Source organism: Hyperolius riggenbachi, chromosome 1 (genome assembly GCF_040937935.1).
Source record: "Hyperolius riggenbachi isolate aHypRig1 chromosome 1, aHypRig1.pri, whole genome shotgun sequence".
NCBI lineage: Eukaryota > Metazoa > Chordata > Amphibia > Anura > Hyperoliidae > Hyperolius > Hyperolius riggenbachi.
This window is the reverse complement of record NC_090646.1, coordinates 662,748,934-662,763,290: the sequence shown is the minus strand read 5'-3', so window position 1 is coordinate 662,763,290 and position 14,357 is coordinate 662,748,934. Positions and strand designations below refer to the sequence as shown.

Below are 14,357 nucleotides of genomic sequence, written 5' to 3'. Positions count from 1 at the left end.
GTTAATTTTGCCACTGGCGATAAGCTGCGGCAGACGTAACAGAAATGGATGCTAACTTTACCACAGCCAAGAGGTTAACGTGGGTGCCACAAGTATAGGTGAGCGCTCTGCTATAGTATGGTCGAGTGCCAGAAATCTCGGAGGAGCAGAGGAGGGTAAGTTGGCAAGCAGCAGAGACATTGGGCCAGAGCTGCCCAACCCTCATTGTTGATGCTCTTGATAAGCCTGCCAAATGCTTTACCCAACTGTGTGCCAACATGTAGGCAGCTGAGAAATGGTAACCGGACCACGCCCATCTGTCTGACCTGAGCTTTCATTAAGGGAGATCTGTGGTCATGTGACCTGATAGTCAATCAGTATAAATATGTAGCTGCTGTATTACTATCGGAATGTGTTGTAATAAATTAGGTTCTTTTCCATACTAAGGAGGCACTCCGCTCAAGCTAACCATGGGTAATCGTACCCCCAAGAGCTTCCAGACTGCGATTCAAGCAACACAGGTTTAATATCCCATTTTCTTCTATAATCAATATTTCTTTAAAATTTTCACAAATCAAAACAATTATAACGTAGTATGTAATTATAACGAAACAATGCTGAGGTAAAAGTAGCAGCATAATTATGTGTATTCTTGGCAACAGACTTGTGGTAGGAAACACATCTGATCAACAAGGTTGATAAAACATAATCCAAACTTTATTGATTGCTTCCGTACATCACACAAATAGCTGTTTGTGTAATTTGTGTCCTAGCCAAAGCTATTCGTGTAAAGGTGGCCACACACCATACAATTTTTTTAAATATCTGTTCAATCGATTTTTTTTTTCGGGAGATCCGATCGTTTTTATCGAATTGCCTTCAAATCGGATCATTTTATTGTATAGTGTGTGGCCACCTTAAGAGGTGATCGGATTCTTCAATTTAGAATCCCTTATCCACTCTAGAGAACCATGGTTTCAGTTGGAGACTATATACAGAGTTGCCCATTTAATGACTGAGGGTTTTTTTTCCCTTTATGGACCAAAGCAATTTGCACCTGTCAGCGCTCATCCCTTTCATTCGCCAATATCTTTATTACTACTTATCACAACAAAATGATCTATAGCTTGTTTTTTTCACCACCAATCAGGCTTTCATGGGGTGGTACATTTTGCTAAGTATTGATATATTCTAAATGCATTTTAACAGGAATAAGAAAAAATGGAAAAAAAACATTATTTCTCAGTTTACGGGCATTATAGTTTTAAAATAAAACGTTCTACTGTGGCTAAAACATTTTATTTGCCCATTTTGTCCTGGCTATTGCAATGTTTAAAATACTTCCCTAGTGCAATGTATGGCGACAATACTTTATTTAGAAATAAAGGTGTATTTTGTCTGTTTACGTCCATCATTAATTACAAGCCCAAACAGTGGGATGCGAAAATTTGGGCAACCTTTGTTAATCGTCATGATTTTCCTTTATAAATCGTTGGTTGTTACGATAAAAAATGTCAGTTAAATATATCATATAGGAGACACACACAGTGATATCTGAGAAGTGAAATGAAGTTTATTGGATTTACAGAAAGTGCGCAATAATTGTTTAAACAAAATTAGGCAGGTGTGTAAATTTGGGCACCACAAAAAAGAAATGAAATCAATATCTAGTAGATCCTCTTTTTGCAGAAATTACAGCCTCTAAACGCTTCCTGTAGGTTCCAATGAGAGTCTAGCTTTTAGTTGAAGGTATTTTGGACCATTCCTCTTTACAAATCATCTCTAGTTCATTCAGGTTTGATGGCTTCCGAGCATGGACAGCTCTCTGCAACTCACACCACAGATTTTCAGTTATATTCAGGTCTGGGGACTGAGGTGGCCATTCCAGAACGCTGTACTTGTTCCTCTGCATGAATGCCTTAGTTGAGCAATGTTAAGGGTCGTAGTCTTGTTGAAAGATCCAGCCCGGGCGCAGCTTCAGCTTTGTTACTGATTCCTGGACATTGGTCTCCAGAATCCGCTGATACTGAATGGAATCCATGCGTCCCTCAACTTTGACAAGATTCCCAGTCCCTGCACTGGCCACACAGCCCCACAGCATGATGGAACTACCACCATATTTTACTGTAGGTAGCAGGTGTTTTTCTAGAAATGCTGTGTTTTTCCTCCATGCATAATGCCCCTTGTTATGCCCAAATAACTCAATTTTAGTTTCATCAGTCCACAGCCCCTTATTCCAAAATGAAGATGGCTTGTCCATATGTGGTTTAGCATACCTCAAGCGGCTCTGTTTGTTTGTGCTGTTGGGGAGAAAAGGCTTCCTCTGCATACAGCATCTCCTTGTGTAAAGTGCACTGAATGGTTGAATGATGCACAGTGACTCCATCTGCAGCAAGATGATGTTGTAGGTCTTTGGTGCTGTTCTGTGGGTTGACTCTGACTGTTCTCACCATTTGTCGCTTCTGTTTATCTGAGATTTTTCTTGGTCTGTCACTTCAAGCCTTAACTTGAACTTAGCCTGTGGTCTTCCATTTCCTCAATATGTTCCTAACTGTGGAAACAGCTGAAATCTCTGAGACAGCTTTCTGTATCCTTCCCCTAAACCATGATGGTGAACAATCTTTGTCTTCAGGTAATTTGAGAGTTGTTACAATTTACCCCCTCTCTCTTATAATTTGATTCACCTGTGTATGTAGATCAGGGGTCACTGAGTTTACCAAGCCAATTTGAGTTCCAATAATTAGTTCTAAAGGTTTTGGAATCAATAAAATGCCCAAATTTACGCACCTGCCTAATTTTATTTAAACAATTATTGCGCACTGTTAGTAAATGCAATAAACTTCATTTCACTTCTCAAAGAGTGTGTGTCTCCTATATGATATATTTAACTGACATTTTTTAATTGTAACAACCAACGATTTATGCGGAAAATCATGACGATTTAACAACGTTGCCTAAACTTTCGCATCCCACCGTTGCCTAAACTTTCGCATCCCACTGTATATGCAAAAATAACAGTAATGTACCCTCAATACATACATATTAAAAAAGTTAAGCCCCTAAAGTAACTATGTAATTTTTTTTTTGTCTCTTTTTAACCCCCTTGCCGGTTATCCCGAGCTCAGCTCGGGGTAACCTGCGCAGGAGGATTTCTCAGGCCCCGCTGGGCCGATTTGCACCAAATAAAAAGCAGCACACGCAGCCGGCACTTTGCCAGCCGCGTGTGCTACCTGATCGCAGCCGCAGCGCGGCGATCCGCCACGTGCAGCGGCGAAAGAGGGTCCCCCCCAGCCGCCCGAGCCCAGCGCAGCCGGAACAAACAGTTCCGGCCAGCGCTAAGGGCTGGATCGGAGGCGGCAGACGTCAGGACGTCGGCTGACGTCCATGACGTCACTCCGCTCGTCGCCATGGCGACGAGGAAAGCGAAACAAGGAAGGCCGCTCATTGCGGCCTTCCTTGTTACTTTTTGATCGCCGGAGGCGATCGAAAGTGCGGATCCGGAGCGCCCTCTAGTGGGCTTTCATGCAGCCAACTTTCAGTTGGCTGCATGAAATAGTTTTTTTTTAATTTAAAAAAAACCCTCCCGCAGCCTCCCTGGCGATTTTAATAGAACGCCAGGGAGGTTAATATGCAAATTTTTGTGTAACTATGTAACCCTTAAAGTCGGCGGGTTTTGGGCGATGGTAGCTGAATCCGAATTTGTGATCACGGGTTTAACACCCGTGATCACGGCCGAATTTGAGAGTAAAATTCGGATACATTCGAATTCATGATCGGTATCGATTTTCGAATTTGACTTCTGGATTTATAAAAAACTAGGGTAAATTTGCGAATTTGGAGAGCAACCCTGGTTGTACATATCGATCCACGGAGCTGATTGCTTTCCGAGTTGCTGGGTAGTATCGGGAGTCGCTGTACTCATGCTAGATTCTCAGCAGAGGCGATCGTTATCGGCTGCCTCAGTCGAGTTTCGTCTAGCATGTGTATGAGGCTTTAGTCCTGTAGTGTTTTATGTGCTGCGGCAATGGCTGTCTGCTGCATGTATCACATTAAGCGTGCCCACACACACGCAATTTTGATTGGCCAATTTACCACTTCCATGTCGTATGACAGAGTAACCAAGCAGCTCTGGATGACCCACAACTACTCGGGAAAATATAGGAGACTAAAAGAGACCGAAAATCCCTCCTACTAAAAAGCAATGCTTGGTGTGCTCGGTGTGATTTGCCTTCTTAAAACAGAAGGTATTGGTGATAATTCAGATTTAAGTCTGTAACAGTGGTTACCCACAATGCATCACTACTGAATATGCAAATCATCTCTTTATGCCCCTGAAGACAGGTTATTCAGCAGTGATGCATTGTGAGTAACCACAGTTAGGCTCCCTGCACACTGCAAATCCGTTTTGCGATTCCGTTTCCGATTTGCAATTCCGATTTTCCCTGAATGCAATCAACAGAAAAACTGAGAAAAAAAATGAAAATCGGATTTAAAAACCAATTAGAAATCGGAATTGCATGCAGTGTGCAGGGAGCCTTACACACTGAAATAAAATCTGTATGGAAAAAGGGCCTCTGGGGGTACTTACCTGGGGAGGGGGAAGCCTCTGGGGGGTACTTACCTGGGGAGGGGGACGCCTCTGGGGGGTACTTACCTGGGGAGGGGGACGCCTCTGGGGGGTACTTACCTGGGGAGGGGGACGCCTCTGGGGGGTACTTACCTGGGGAGGGGGACGCCTCTGGGGGGTACTTACCTGGGGAGGGGGACGCCTCTGGGGGGTACTTACCTGGGGAGGGGGACGCCTCTGGGGGGTACTTACCTGGGGAGGGGGACGCCTCTGGGGGGTACTTACCTGGGGAGGGGGATGCCTCTGGGGGGTACTTACCTGGGGAGGGGGAAGCCTCTGGGGGGTACTTACCTGGGGAGGGGGAAGCCTCTGAGGTGTACTTACCTGGGGAGGGGGAAGCCTCTGGGGGATACTTTCCTGGGGAGGGGGAAGCCTCTGGGGGGTACTTACCTGGGGAGGGGGAAGCCTCTTGGGGGTACTTACCTGGGGAGGGGGAAGCCTCTGGGGGGGTACTTACCTGGGGAGGGGGAAGCCTCTGGGGGGTACTTACCTGGGGAGGGGGAAGCCTCTGGGGGATTCTTACTTGGGGAGGGGGAAGCCTCTGGGGAATACTTACCTGGGGAGGGGGAAGCCTCTGGGGGATACTTACCTGGGGAGGGGGAAGCCTCTGGGGGGTACTTACCTGGGGAGGGGGAAGCCTCTGGGGGGGGGTACTTACCTGGGGAGGGGGAAGCTTCTGGGGGGGTACTTACCTGGGAAGGGGGAAGCCTCTGGGGGGGGTACTTACCTGGGGAGGGGGAAGCCTCTGGGGGGGATTCTTACTTGGGGAGGGGGAAGCCTCTGGGGAATACTTACCTGGGGAGGGGGAAGCCTCTGGGGGATACTTACCTGGGGAGGGGGAAGCCTCTGGGGGGTACTTACCTGGGGAGGGGGAAGCCTCTGGATCCTAATGAGGCTTCCCCCGTTCTCCTTTGTCCCTCCGTTGCCCTGCCGGGACCCCAAATCGCGGCAAAGTAAATATTTACCTACCGTGATCCAGCGCAGGTGCAGTAGCTGCTCTTCCTTCGGGTTAAGGCGGAAATAGCCGAACACAATCGATCCCCTCTACTGCTCAGGTGCGAGTCCTTTTGCGCCTGCGCAGTCGAGCGGAAATGATCTGGCTCGGCTATTTCCGCCTAGCCTGAACGAAGAGCCGCTACTGCGCCTGCGCTGGATCATTGAGAGGTAAATCTCCTGCTTGTCGGGGTAGGTTTCGGGGAGCCAGCGCTGGATTCCCAGAAGCTACAGGGGAGCTCCTGATGAGTCACAGTTTGTGACGAAACTAGTAGGGCAGGACCCTAGACGGCGTGGAGTGTGGCATAACGATCGGGTAATGCGGAAGTGATACGGGCGACTGTGCGTGCGGCAGCCGTGGCGGACAGCTACGCAACATTGCGAGAGCCCTCCGGAGGCCACCAACACGGGGGAGAGCCCATTTATAAAACTCATGCTGTGTAATCTTTGGAGGAATTTGTAAGTGCAATACATTTTCAAGTTCTTTTTAAAGTGATAACGGTTTTACGCTATGTAAGGTCTTTTTATTTGGAGGTCAAATATTATCCCTATACCTGTCAAAAGCCTATGGTGGGACACTAAGGACACAGTTCCTGGAGGTCGGGGGTGACCTGGGAATAACCCCAAGGCGTAACTAAGACCTAACTGGAGGTCTTAGCAAAGGGTGAGTCCCTTTCCAATATTTGGTGTGGTGGTGGTGTGAACCAAACCATGAGAAGGATTTGTTTCTGCCAGAAGTGACAGCACAGACGAGAGGGAACCCCTCCTGTGTGTATCAGGACTGTGTAGCGCTATAATATTGGACACTACAGGGGAGGGGGAAGCGTCATTGGGACCCTGAGGCTTCCCCCTCCCGAGGTGAGTACCCCCCAGAGGGTTTGGTTTTTTTTTGTTTTTTTTTACAGTACAGAGTTTGCTTTGTTTACTCTTTAAATCTGAATTATCGCAAATAGCTTCTGTTTTAGGAAGACGAACCACACTAACCATGTAGTATGAGAATTTATCTACACAATCTGCTCATAGTACTCTAAATCTATTGGCCCTTACACTACATGGAGGTGGTAAAAATGTGTCAATCATTGGCCAATCAAAAATAAGGTGGCCACACACCATACAATTTTTTTTATTTTTTTTTTATTTTTTCAGTTCAAGAATTACAATTTTTTTTTTCTGATTGGTCAAATTTTTTAAATGTTACAATGTGTCACACGCACGGGTGTCCAATTTTCCCTAATTATAAAAAAAAAAAATTGAAAGCTCTGAAAAAATTGCTTTGGTCTAAACATTAATAAATTGACAATCTACCCTACACCATTCACTTCTACAAATTGATATAAAAACAAATCCACACTTCCCTATAGACATAAAAATAAAGCCAGGAAATGCCACCGAATACAGAGACCAGTATGGAGCCGCATGGAAGCAGGACGCCAGAATACTCCTGATTCATCATCTGTAAATCCTTCTTAATTCCTTAGCAAAGTTTGCAAGGCGTGGTCCTCCATCTCACACCCCGTAACACAACACTGACATTTGTAAGGAGGATGCCAGGCCAGCAGCTACCAAACACTGGAAGCTCTGCATCATGTATGTTTTGTAGCCCGGTTTGCTTTTAGGGCCTGGTCACAGGAGGTCCTCTGCCAGACTTCTTTCCAGAGCAGAGGGCTAGACACCAACAGACATGTAGAAAAGACCCCCCAGTGGGATAGCAGGGACCCCTCCACACATGTCCGTCTTCACTGTGTCTATTGAGTTCCCTCAACAAAACCAACCCAACCTGTGTGACTTTTCCGACAGTGGATGTATCGTCACAAAACGGCCAATGATTGACCAATTTTACCACCTGCATGCAGTATGAGGGCCCACAGAATTTGAATACTATGAACAGACTGCGTAGCTATGTTAGTAGTATAATGTAACAGGGCACGGTTATAAAAAAAACAAAAATAGGAAACAAAACAAAAAAAAACAAAAAAATAAAGCCACCAAATACAGAGGTGTTGTGTGGTGTTAGCTACCAGTTAAGGCAGATCGTTTTGAATCAGGATGATATAATTTATTAAATAACTTTAAAACACTCAAAGATTGTCCTTGTACAAGGTGGCTTTTCGGAGGCCGCCTTTACGGAGCATCTGGCTTCTGCGTGATAGTCCCCAACTGCTGTAGGGTAATATACTGAGTATAGTTCTGTATATACGGTAGTATTACAATAGAGTCCTGGTTATCCAGAAATCAACTAACCAGCTGTCTCAACCAACCAGCACTCAGTGGTGAAGGCCAACTTCTTCGGCTATTTGTGGGCTCTGCTGGGTTCCACAGCTTCCACAAGGTTAATATACTTTCAATTACTGCAATATAACATGTAATACATAATTCATTGTATGTTTATAGAGTGGAGTATGGTACTCTATTAGCTTGGCCTGTTTTTGCCATTAAAGGGACACTTAAGTCTGACAAAAAAATGAGTTTTACTCACCTGGGGCTTCTACCAGCCCCCTGCAGCTGTCCTGTGCCCACGCAGTCTCGCTCGGATCCTCCTGTCCCCACCGGCAGCTACTTTCACTTTCAGCGACAGGCCCGACAGGTCTGGCAATGCGTCTGCTTCTTCACGTTCCTGTCCGCAATAGCGCCCTCTATGCTGCTATTGCGGTCAGGACCACGAAGAAGCATGGTCGGGCCTGTCGCCAAAAGTGAAAGTAGCTGCCGGCGGGGGACAGGAGGATCCGAGCGAGACTGAAAGGGTACAGGGGGCTGACCTGTGCCCTTGCAGGGGGCTGGTAGAAGCCCCAGGTGAGGGGTTTTTTTTGTTTGTTTTTTACTGAAAGCACTTTTCTGGCATCAGCTTAACCTGTCATTGCCGAATAACCAACTCTACTGTACATACGGTAGTTCTGTAGAGTAGCAAACTCCAAGGGATCGGAAAAAGTAGTACTATATCAGAATTGGTGATACCTCGTATATTTATACAGAAGCATTTTCTGAGGACTGAGTATATTATACTGTATACATAGGTTAACTATATCCGAGTGTACTGTAACAAGTTACTACTGTATCACAGAAAATGGTTCTGTACAGGTAGTGCCTGACTTAGGAACACCTATTATGAAATTGGTCAAATTTTCTTTTCTTTTTTTCTTTTTGCAAATAGACCCTGACGTTTTTGAGAAAATCAGTTTTAAAAGATTCAAAGAAAAAAATGTTTTTTAAACACGGTAAAATGACATTTTTCTGTGGTACACTGTATTGTAGAGAGTTATGCATATACATTTTAAAACAAACCTGAAATCCAGCGCTGGATAAAGGGGGACAGAAGGAGGAACAGATAGTTCTGTAGAGCAGGGCTTGTTGGCCAGGTGGTATGAGCCAGGTTTGCCAGCCACTTAATTACCTGCCTGCCGCTTGTCCTGGACCCCTCCTGTACTGCCTCTCCTGCACAAAGATTAGCTCCTCCTCACTCGCTCCTCGCTGTGCTCCCCTGCGGCATACTTCAGACCTCAGATCAGCAGTGAAGAGACAGCCAGGCGAACGGTACACAGTGACGGTACATATACTTCAAACACAGGAAGTGTCATCATTGCTCACTTTCTGTATTTGAAGTATACGTGCCATCACTGTGTACCGTACGCCTGGCTATCTCTTCACTGAGGGAGGGTTACCACTGATCCGAGGTCTGAACTATTCCGCAGGGCAGCACATTCCGGGGGAGCCGGACTTTATGGTGAGTCACTACCCAGCTCTCTGGTGGTTGGGGGAGGCTGCCTATATTGAAGCGGGGTGGGGGGGGGGGAAGGATGAGAGGATCTGGGAAAGCTACCTATATTGACTATCTACAGATTGCTAGCCTACAGATTGCAATTATTAGCAATCTAATTTTAAACCTTTTCCCCACTAATGCCTCCTGCTTTTCCCTTCCCATATGCCCGCCTTTTCTCTAAGTGTACCTGTAAGAAAGAAAAAGTGCCCCTGGGGGTACTTAACTCGGGAGTGGAGAGCATATGGATCCAAAGAGGCTTCCCCCATCCTGCTCAGTAGACTGCAGGGCTTTTCAACCTGTGGTACGCGTACCACCAGTGGTACTTTGCTGTTGGCTAGGTGGTACACACCAGGTTTGCCTGCCACTTGTCCTGGTCCCATCCTGCCTCCATAAAGTTCAGCTCCCCCTCGCTCGCTCCTCGCTGTGCTGTCCTTTGGCATGTACTTCAGACCTTAGATAAGCGGTGAAGAGACAGCCAGGTGAATGGTGCATAGTGACAGTCGAGTTACTGCTGATCTGAGGTCTGAACTATTCTGTAGGGCAGCACAGCGAGGACCTCGGGGACCAAAGAGGCTTCCCCCTTCCTCCACAGTAGAGGGGATCCAGCGATAGGACACCCTGAAGCTCTCCTTGTCAGCATAAGCAGTAGCAGCTCTCCGACTGGATTCTGGTGGAAACAGCTGAGCCTGATCAGGTCCACCTTACTGCACAGGCGCACGGGTGGTACTTGTTAATTTTCAGGTGATAAAAGTGGTACAATTAGTGAAAAGATTGAAAAGCTCTGCTGTAGAGGATCCAGCGCTGGGAACCCCCCGCCTCCCCTCACTCAGGCTCCAATGGAAATAGCTGAGCCCACTGTGCAATGTGATAAAAGTGGTACAATTTGTTAAAAGGTTGAAAGGCCCTGGTGTAGAGCATCAAAGGCAACCTAAAGCGACACTTACTGTAGGTCCTCAGCTTCTTCCTGGTGCCTCGCTGTCTCTCTGCTCTTCTCCATTCAGCCGATGTGGTGATCTGAGAGCTGCAGGCCCTGCCTTGGGCCGCACATGCCTTGATCGCGTCCGTGTAGCTAGGAGCATTCTGTGCCGGCACATTTAAAAAAAAAAATGCATCTCCACATTCGCCAAACACTGCCGGTCATAGGAGCGCAATTGAGGCAAGCACGACCCAGGGCAACACATTCAGTCTCCCACGACTGGCTGAGTTGGCCACGTTTCCTAGGGGGACGGCAACTGAATGGAGCAATGGGGAAGGATGGTGAGGGGCTACAGGGGGCTGGAAGAAGCCCCAGGTAAGTTAAACTGAGGACCATAGTGTTGCGTTACATACTTTTTAAGTGCTCTGAAGAGTATAGCGTGCTCCTTCCAGCAGACAAGACTGTTGTTGGTTCTGTAGAGCCTGGTTACCATCAGATGGAAATTACCCAACAATCCTGCAGCTTCGGGGAGATTCCTTTCAGAAACTGATGTCACATGACCCCTGTCTGCTCACATGTCAGCCTTGTTATCATTTCCTCATCAGATCCATGTGCCGGACAGCTGCTGACCAGAGAATGGATGCCGGGATTTTTTACTATCATGTTCATTTAATGCAAACTCTTGGAATTGGACCAATCATATGTACTCCCTGCCAAATCTGATTGGGCCGTTTCCAAGCTGCGTGCAATTTACGCAGATCCAGAGTGTTCGCACCTGTGACCATCTCTAGTCCGGAGCCGCAGTGTTGTTCTGCAGAGAGCGAGCGAAGGCTGCAGTGTGATCGATCCTCCAGCATATCTCTGCTGAAATCTGAGTTACGTGGAAAAACGATCATCACTATCGGTTCGTTTCCTGCTGAGGTGTAACCCCTAGCTTGCCGGGTGGAGCTGCTGTTGTCCCATACATGGCCTGGTTTATCTGGCAAAGCAGTGGAGGCAGTTTCTGAAGACCACAGGAGGTAATGGCAGCACTTCCAAATGCAGGCCGCACCCGAATTGACCAGCTGCATAGATGTGCAGAGCCCCATACACGGGCAGATTACACAACTTGCATTCAAAACAGATGCAGTGAATGGAGGACGTTAGCTTCCAGAAAAAGTTTACGCACAGATTGTTCAGTACTAGACTCTTCAACCACGATGAGGGGTCCCCACGGAAGAGACCTAACCTCTAACTAACAATTAAAAACCTAGTGTAAACCTGGGGCAGCTAGCCATAAAATGGTCTACACATTTTCTAGAGAACAGCAAAAAGTTGTCAGCGCTCCTAATCGGGCTGCAACTGAAATTAAACCATTTCCAGCTGAGGTGTAACCCATAGCTTGCCAGCTGGAGCTGCTGTTGACCCATGTATGGCCTGGTTTATCTGGAAAAGCATCTGGAATAGCAGTGGAGGCAATTTATGAGACCAGTTCACAGGAGGCAATTTATGAAGACCAGCTCGCAGCCGTGGGAGCGAGATGGGGAAGCGCACTTGGCCACACTGTGCCAAATTACCAGGCCAAATTGCGGAGGCTGCAGGCGGTAGAGGAATGCAACAAGGGAGCGATCAGGCCGAAGGGGGCTGGAGGAAGCCCCAGGTGGGTATAAAACTTTTTTTTTTTCCTTTGTCTCAGGTATATATTCTACTACTATATACACTTACCCAGCACCCATTCTCACATTAACCTTCCCCTCCAAGTTCCTAACACTAACCTCCCCCTCCTTATACTGAACACTAACTCCAGGCCCCCAAACGACCACGAATTATAGCCAATCATCTACAAAGTGAACAAACTACTCTACTAATTGATCCCTTTGTAGAAGCTGATCTCTACAGGTACCAGATGGGACACCCAACTCACCACCTGGGTACCCGATTACCGATTTACATGCCATAGGGGTCTATTAAATCCTGCTGTCCGAATCACCTGACCCGTTCCCCCCCCCCCCCCCCCCCCTTCCATAGCAACAGAGCCCATTGGTATCCAGTAGGCTAGCAAAGTGTCTGTACTGTACTCATCCCTGAACTGTAGATTGAGGGTTTGATTACTGATCCCTGCAGGCAGCAGAAATTGTGTGTGCGCACCTGGAACCCACTTGCAGGTGATCTGCAAAGCGCTGCAACAGTGGAACCCAGTGGGGGGAATCACTTGCAGTGTTGCGATCGTGGTGCAAACGCAGCCTTTTCAGAACGATTGCATCAATGGCTGCAGAGCTAAATCATGATCGTTCCAGGAATTGCAGTAAAAGTGAAGCAATTGGGGAAATCGGGGGTGATTTGCGATTTTCTACAAAGGGATTGTAGTGGATCCTAGCCTTAGGACCCAAACCAAACATTTTTTTTAATTCAAAATATTTAGTTGCACCACTCTGACACATACAAAGATAAATAAACACTCCTTCAAGCCTATGAGCATTTCAGTGCATGCTGTTCACCCTCCTCTTTGTATAACTAGGGTTATACAGGTGGCAGCCATTAGCAATTCCTCCATTGCTGGACACCACCTACTCCACCAGTTTGCCGGATTATTTGCCGGCAATATGAAAGGAAGGGAGGGGTTCCTCCAATAAATGTAACATATATTCTATTTGTCATTATGCAGCTGAAAAAAGGCTGCAATTTATTATTATAATTTAGAAAATAGATTTTATTTCTGAAATCTTGTATTTTTATTTTGGGTCCACTTTAAGGCTCGTACACATGCCGTACTAAAGGCAACGACTGGTCCGTCGTCACCTCCCGCTGGGCGGGTTTTCAGCAGACAGTACAGCGTGTGTACAGTCTGTCGGCGGACTGATAAGGCTGTTTCTGAACGATCCGCCGGCAGACGAGGACTTTTATACTGTAAGATGCTGTATTTTGCTGCTTTCTTGGCGAATGTTGAATTCACAAGAGAGTGTTTGACAAATGCCTGGCGGCACCCGGAGTGGGCGGACTGCCACATTCCAGCCCATAAATAAACAGCCAGTTGCGGACAAACAAATCTGCTGAGAGATGGGAATGAGTCAGAGGAAGGAGTGTGACTTGGATTTGATCATCCTGTGAATGACTGATGAGGTCTCTCTAGCGAGGCTGACAGTCCAAACTGCAGTGCGAACGTGTTAGTTAGTATTTCTCTGCATTTGATATGTCTGACTCGCTGCCATCTGGATCTGCCCACGATAGTATTAAAGGGCTTAGAGCACTCTGACCATGTGGGCAACTAGTGTAAGGGCCTGAGCCTACTAACACAGGTGTCTGCTTTTCGTTTACAAATCAATGTTAGGCCTGGAACCCACTAGCAACGCTTTTCTAAGCTTTTTCGGATCGCTTTGTTATTTGAAAAGCTTGTGCTAATGTAATGCTATGGATGTGATCTCACTAGAGCGATGTGATTTTATAAACATCCCCAATAGCATTGCATTAGCAAGAGCTTTTTTAAATCACTAGTGCTTCAGAACGGCTGTTAGTGGGTTTGAGCCCATTCAGATGCTGAAAAACGAACATAAGCGGATACAGCTGCGTTAGTGAGCAGTTGATAGGCAGTGAAAAGATTGTCGAACTATCACAACTGCTTGCTGCTGCCTGGCAACAACTGGCTGCTGCTTGGTAACTGCTCATTGAGCGCGCCGTTCAGCTGCATGTGAAAAAGGGCCCGGAACCCACTAGCAGCCTTTTCTAAGCGCTTGTGATTTGAAAAGCTTTTGCTAATGCAATGCTATGGGGGATTTTATTTTAATAAAATCTCATAACTAGAGCATTACATTAGCAAGGGCTTTTCAAATCACAAGCGCTTAGAATAGTCTGCTAGTGGGTCCCTGGCCTAAGAGATAAGGGGGATGCACCATGTGATGTAAAAATGGTGAGAAATCACTTGCTTTTTAAAGGGCCCTGTAGTGACATATAGCAGAATGCAGTAAAGAGGCCCTGTAGTGACATATAGCAGAATGCAGTAAAGAGGCCCTGTAGTGACATATAGCAGAATGCAGTAAAGAGGTCCTGTAGTGACATATAGCAGAATGCAGTAAAGAGGCCCTGTAGTGACATATAGTAGCATGCAGTAAAGA

General features: G+C 46.6%; 1 protein-coding gene across 3 annotated transcripts in view; it reads left to right on the top strand.

Moving 5' to 3' along the window:
- Positions 1 to 14,357, top strand: part of LOC137532272 (von Willebrand factor A domain-containing protein 5A-like) — a 135,870-nt gene that overhangs the window by 4,990 nt on the left and 116,523 nt on the right. For 2 of the 3 annotated variants that reach the window (XM_068252616.1, XM_068252608.1), the window contains exon 2: positions 427 to 500. The exons of the other annotated variant lie outside the window; for it this stretch is intronic. In XM_068252616.1, the coding sequence (XP_068108717.1) occupies positions 450 to 500 (51 nt within the window). In that variant the 5' untranslated portion in view covers positions 427 to 449. The remainder of the gene's footprint in view (positions 1 to 426; positions 501 to 14,357) is intronic. 3 annotated transcript variants of the gene reach the window in all.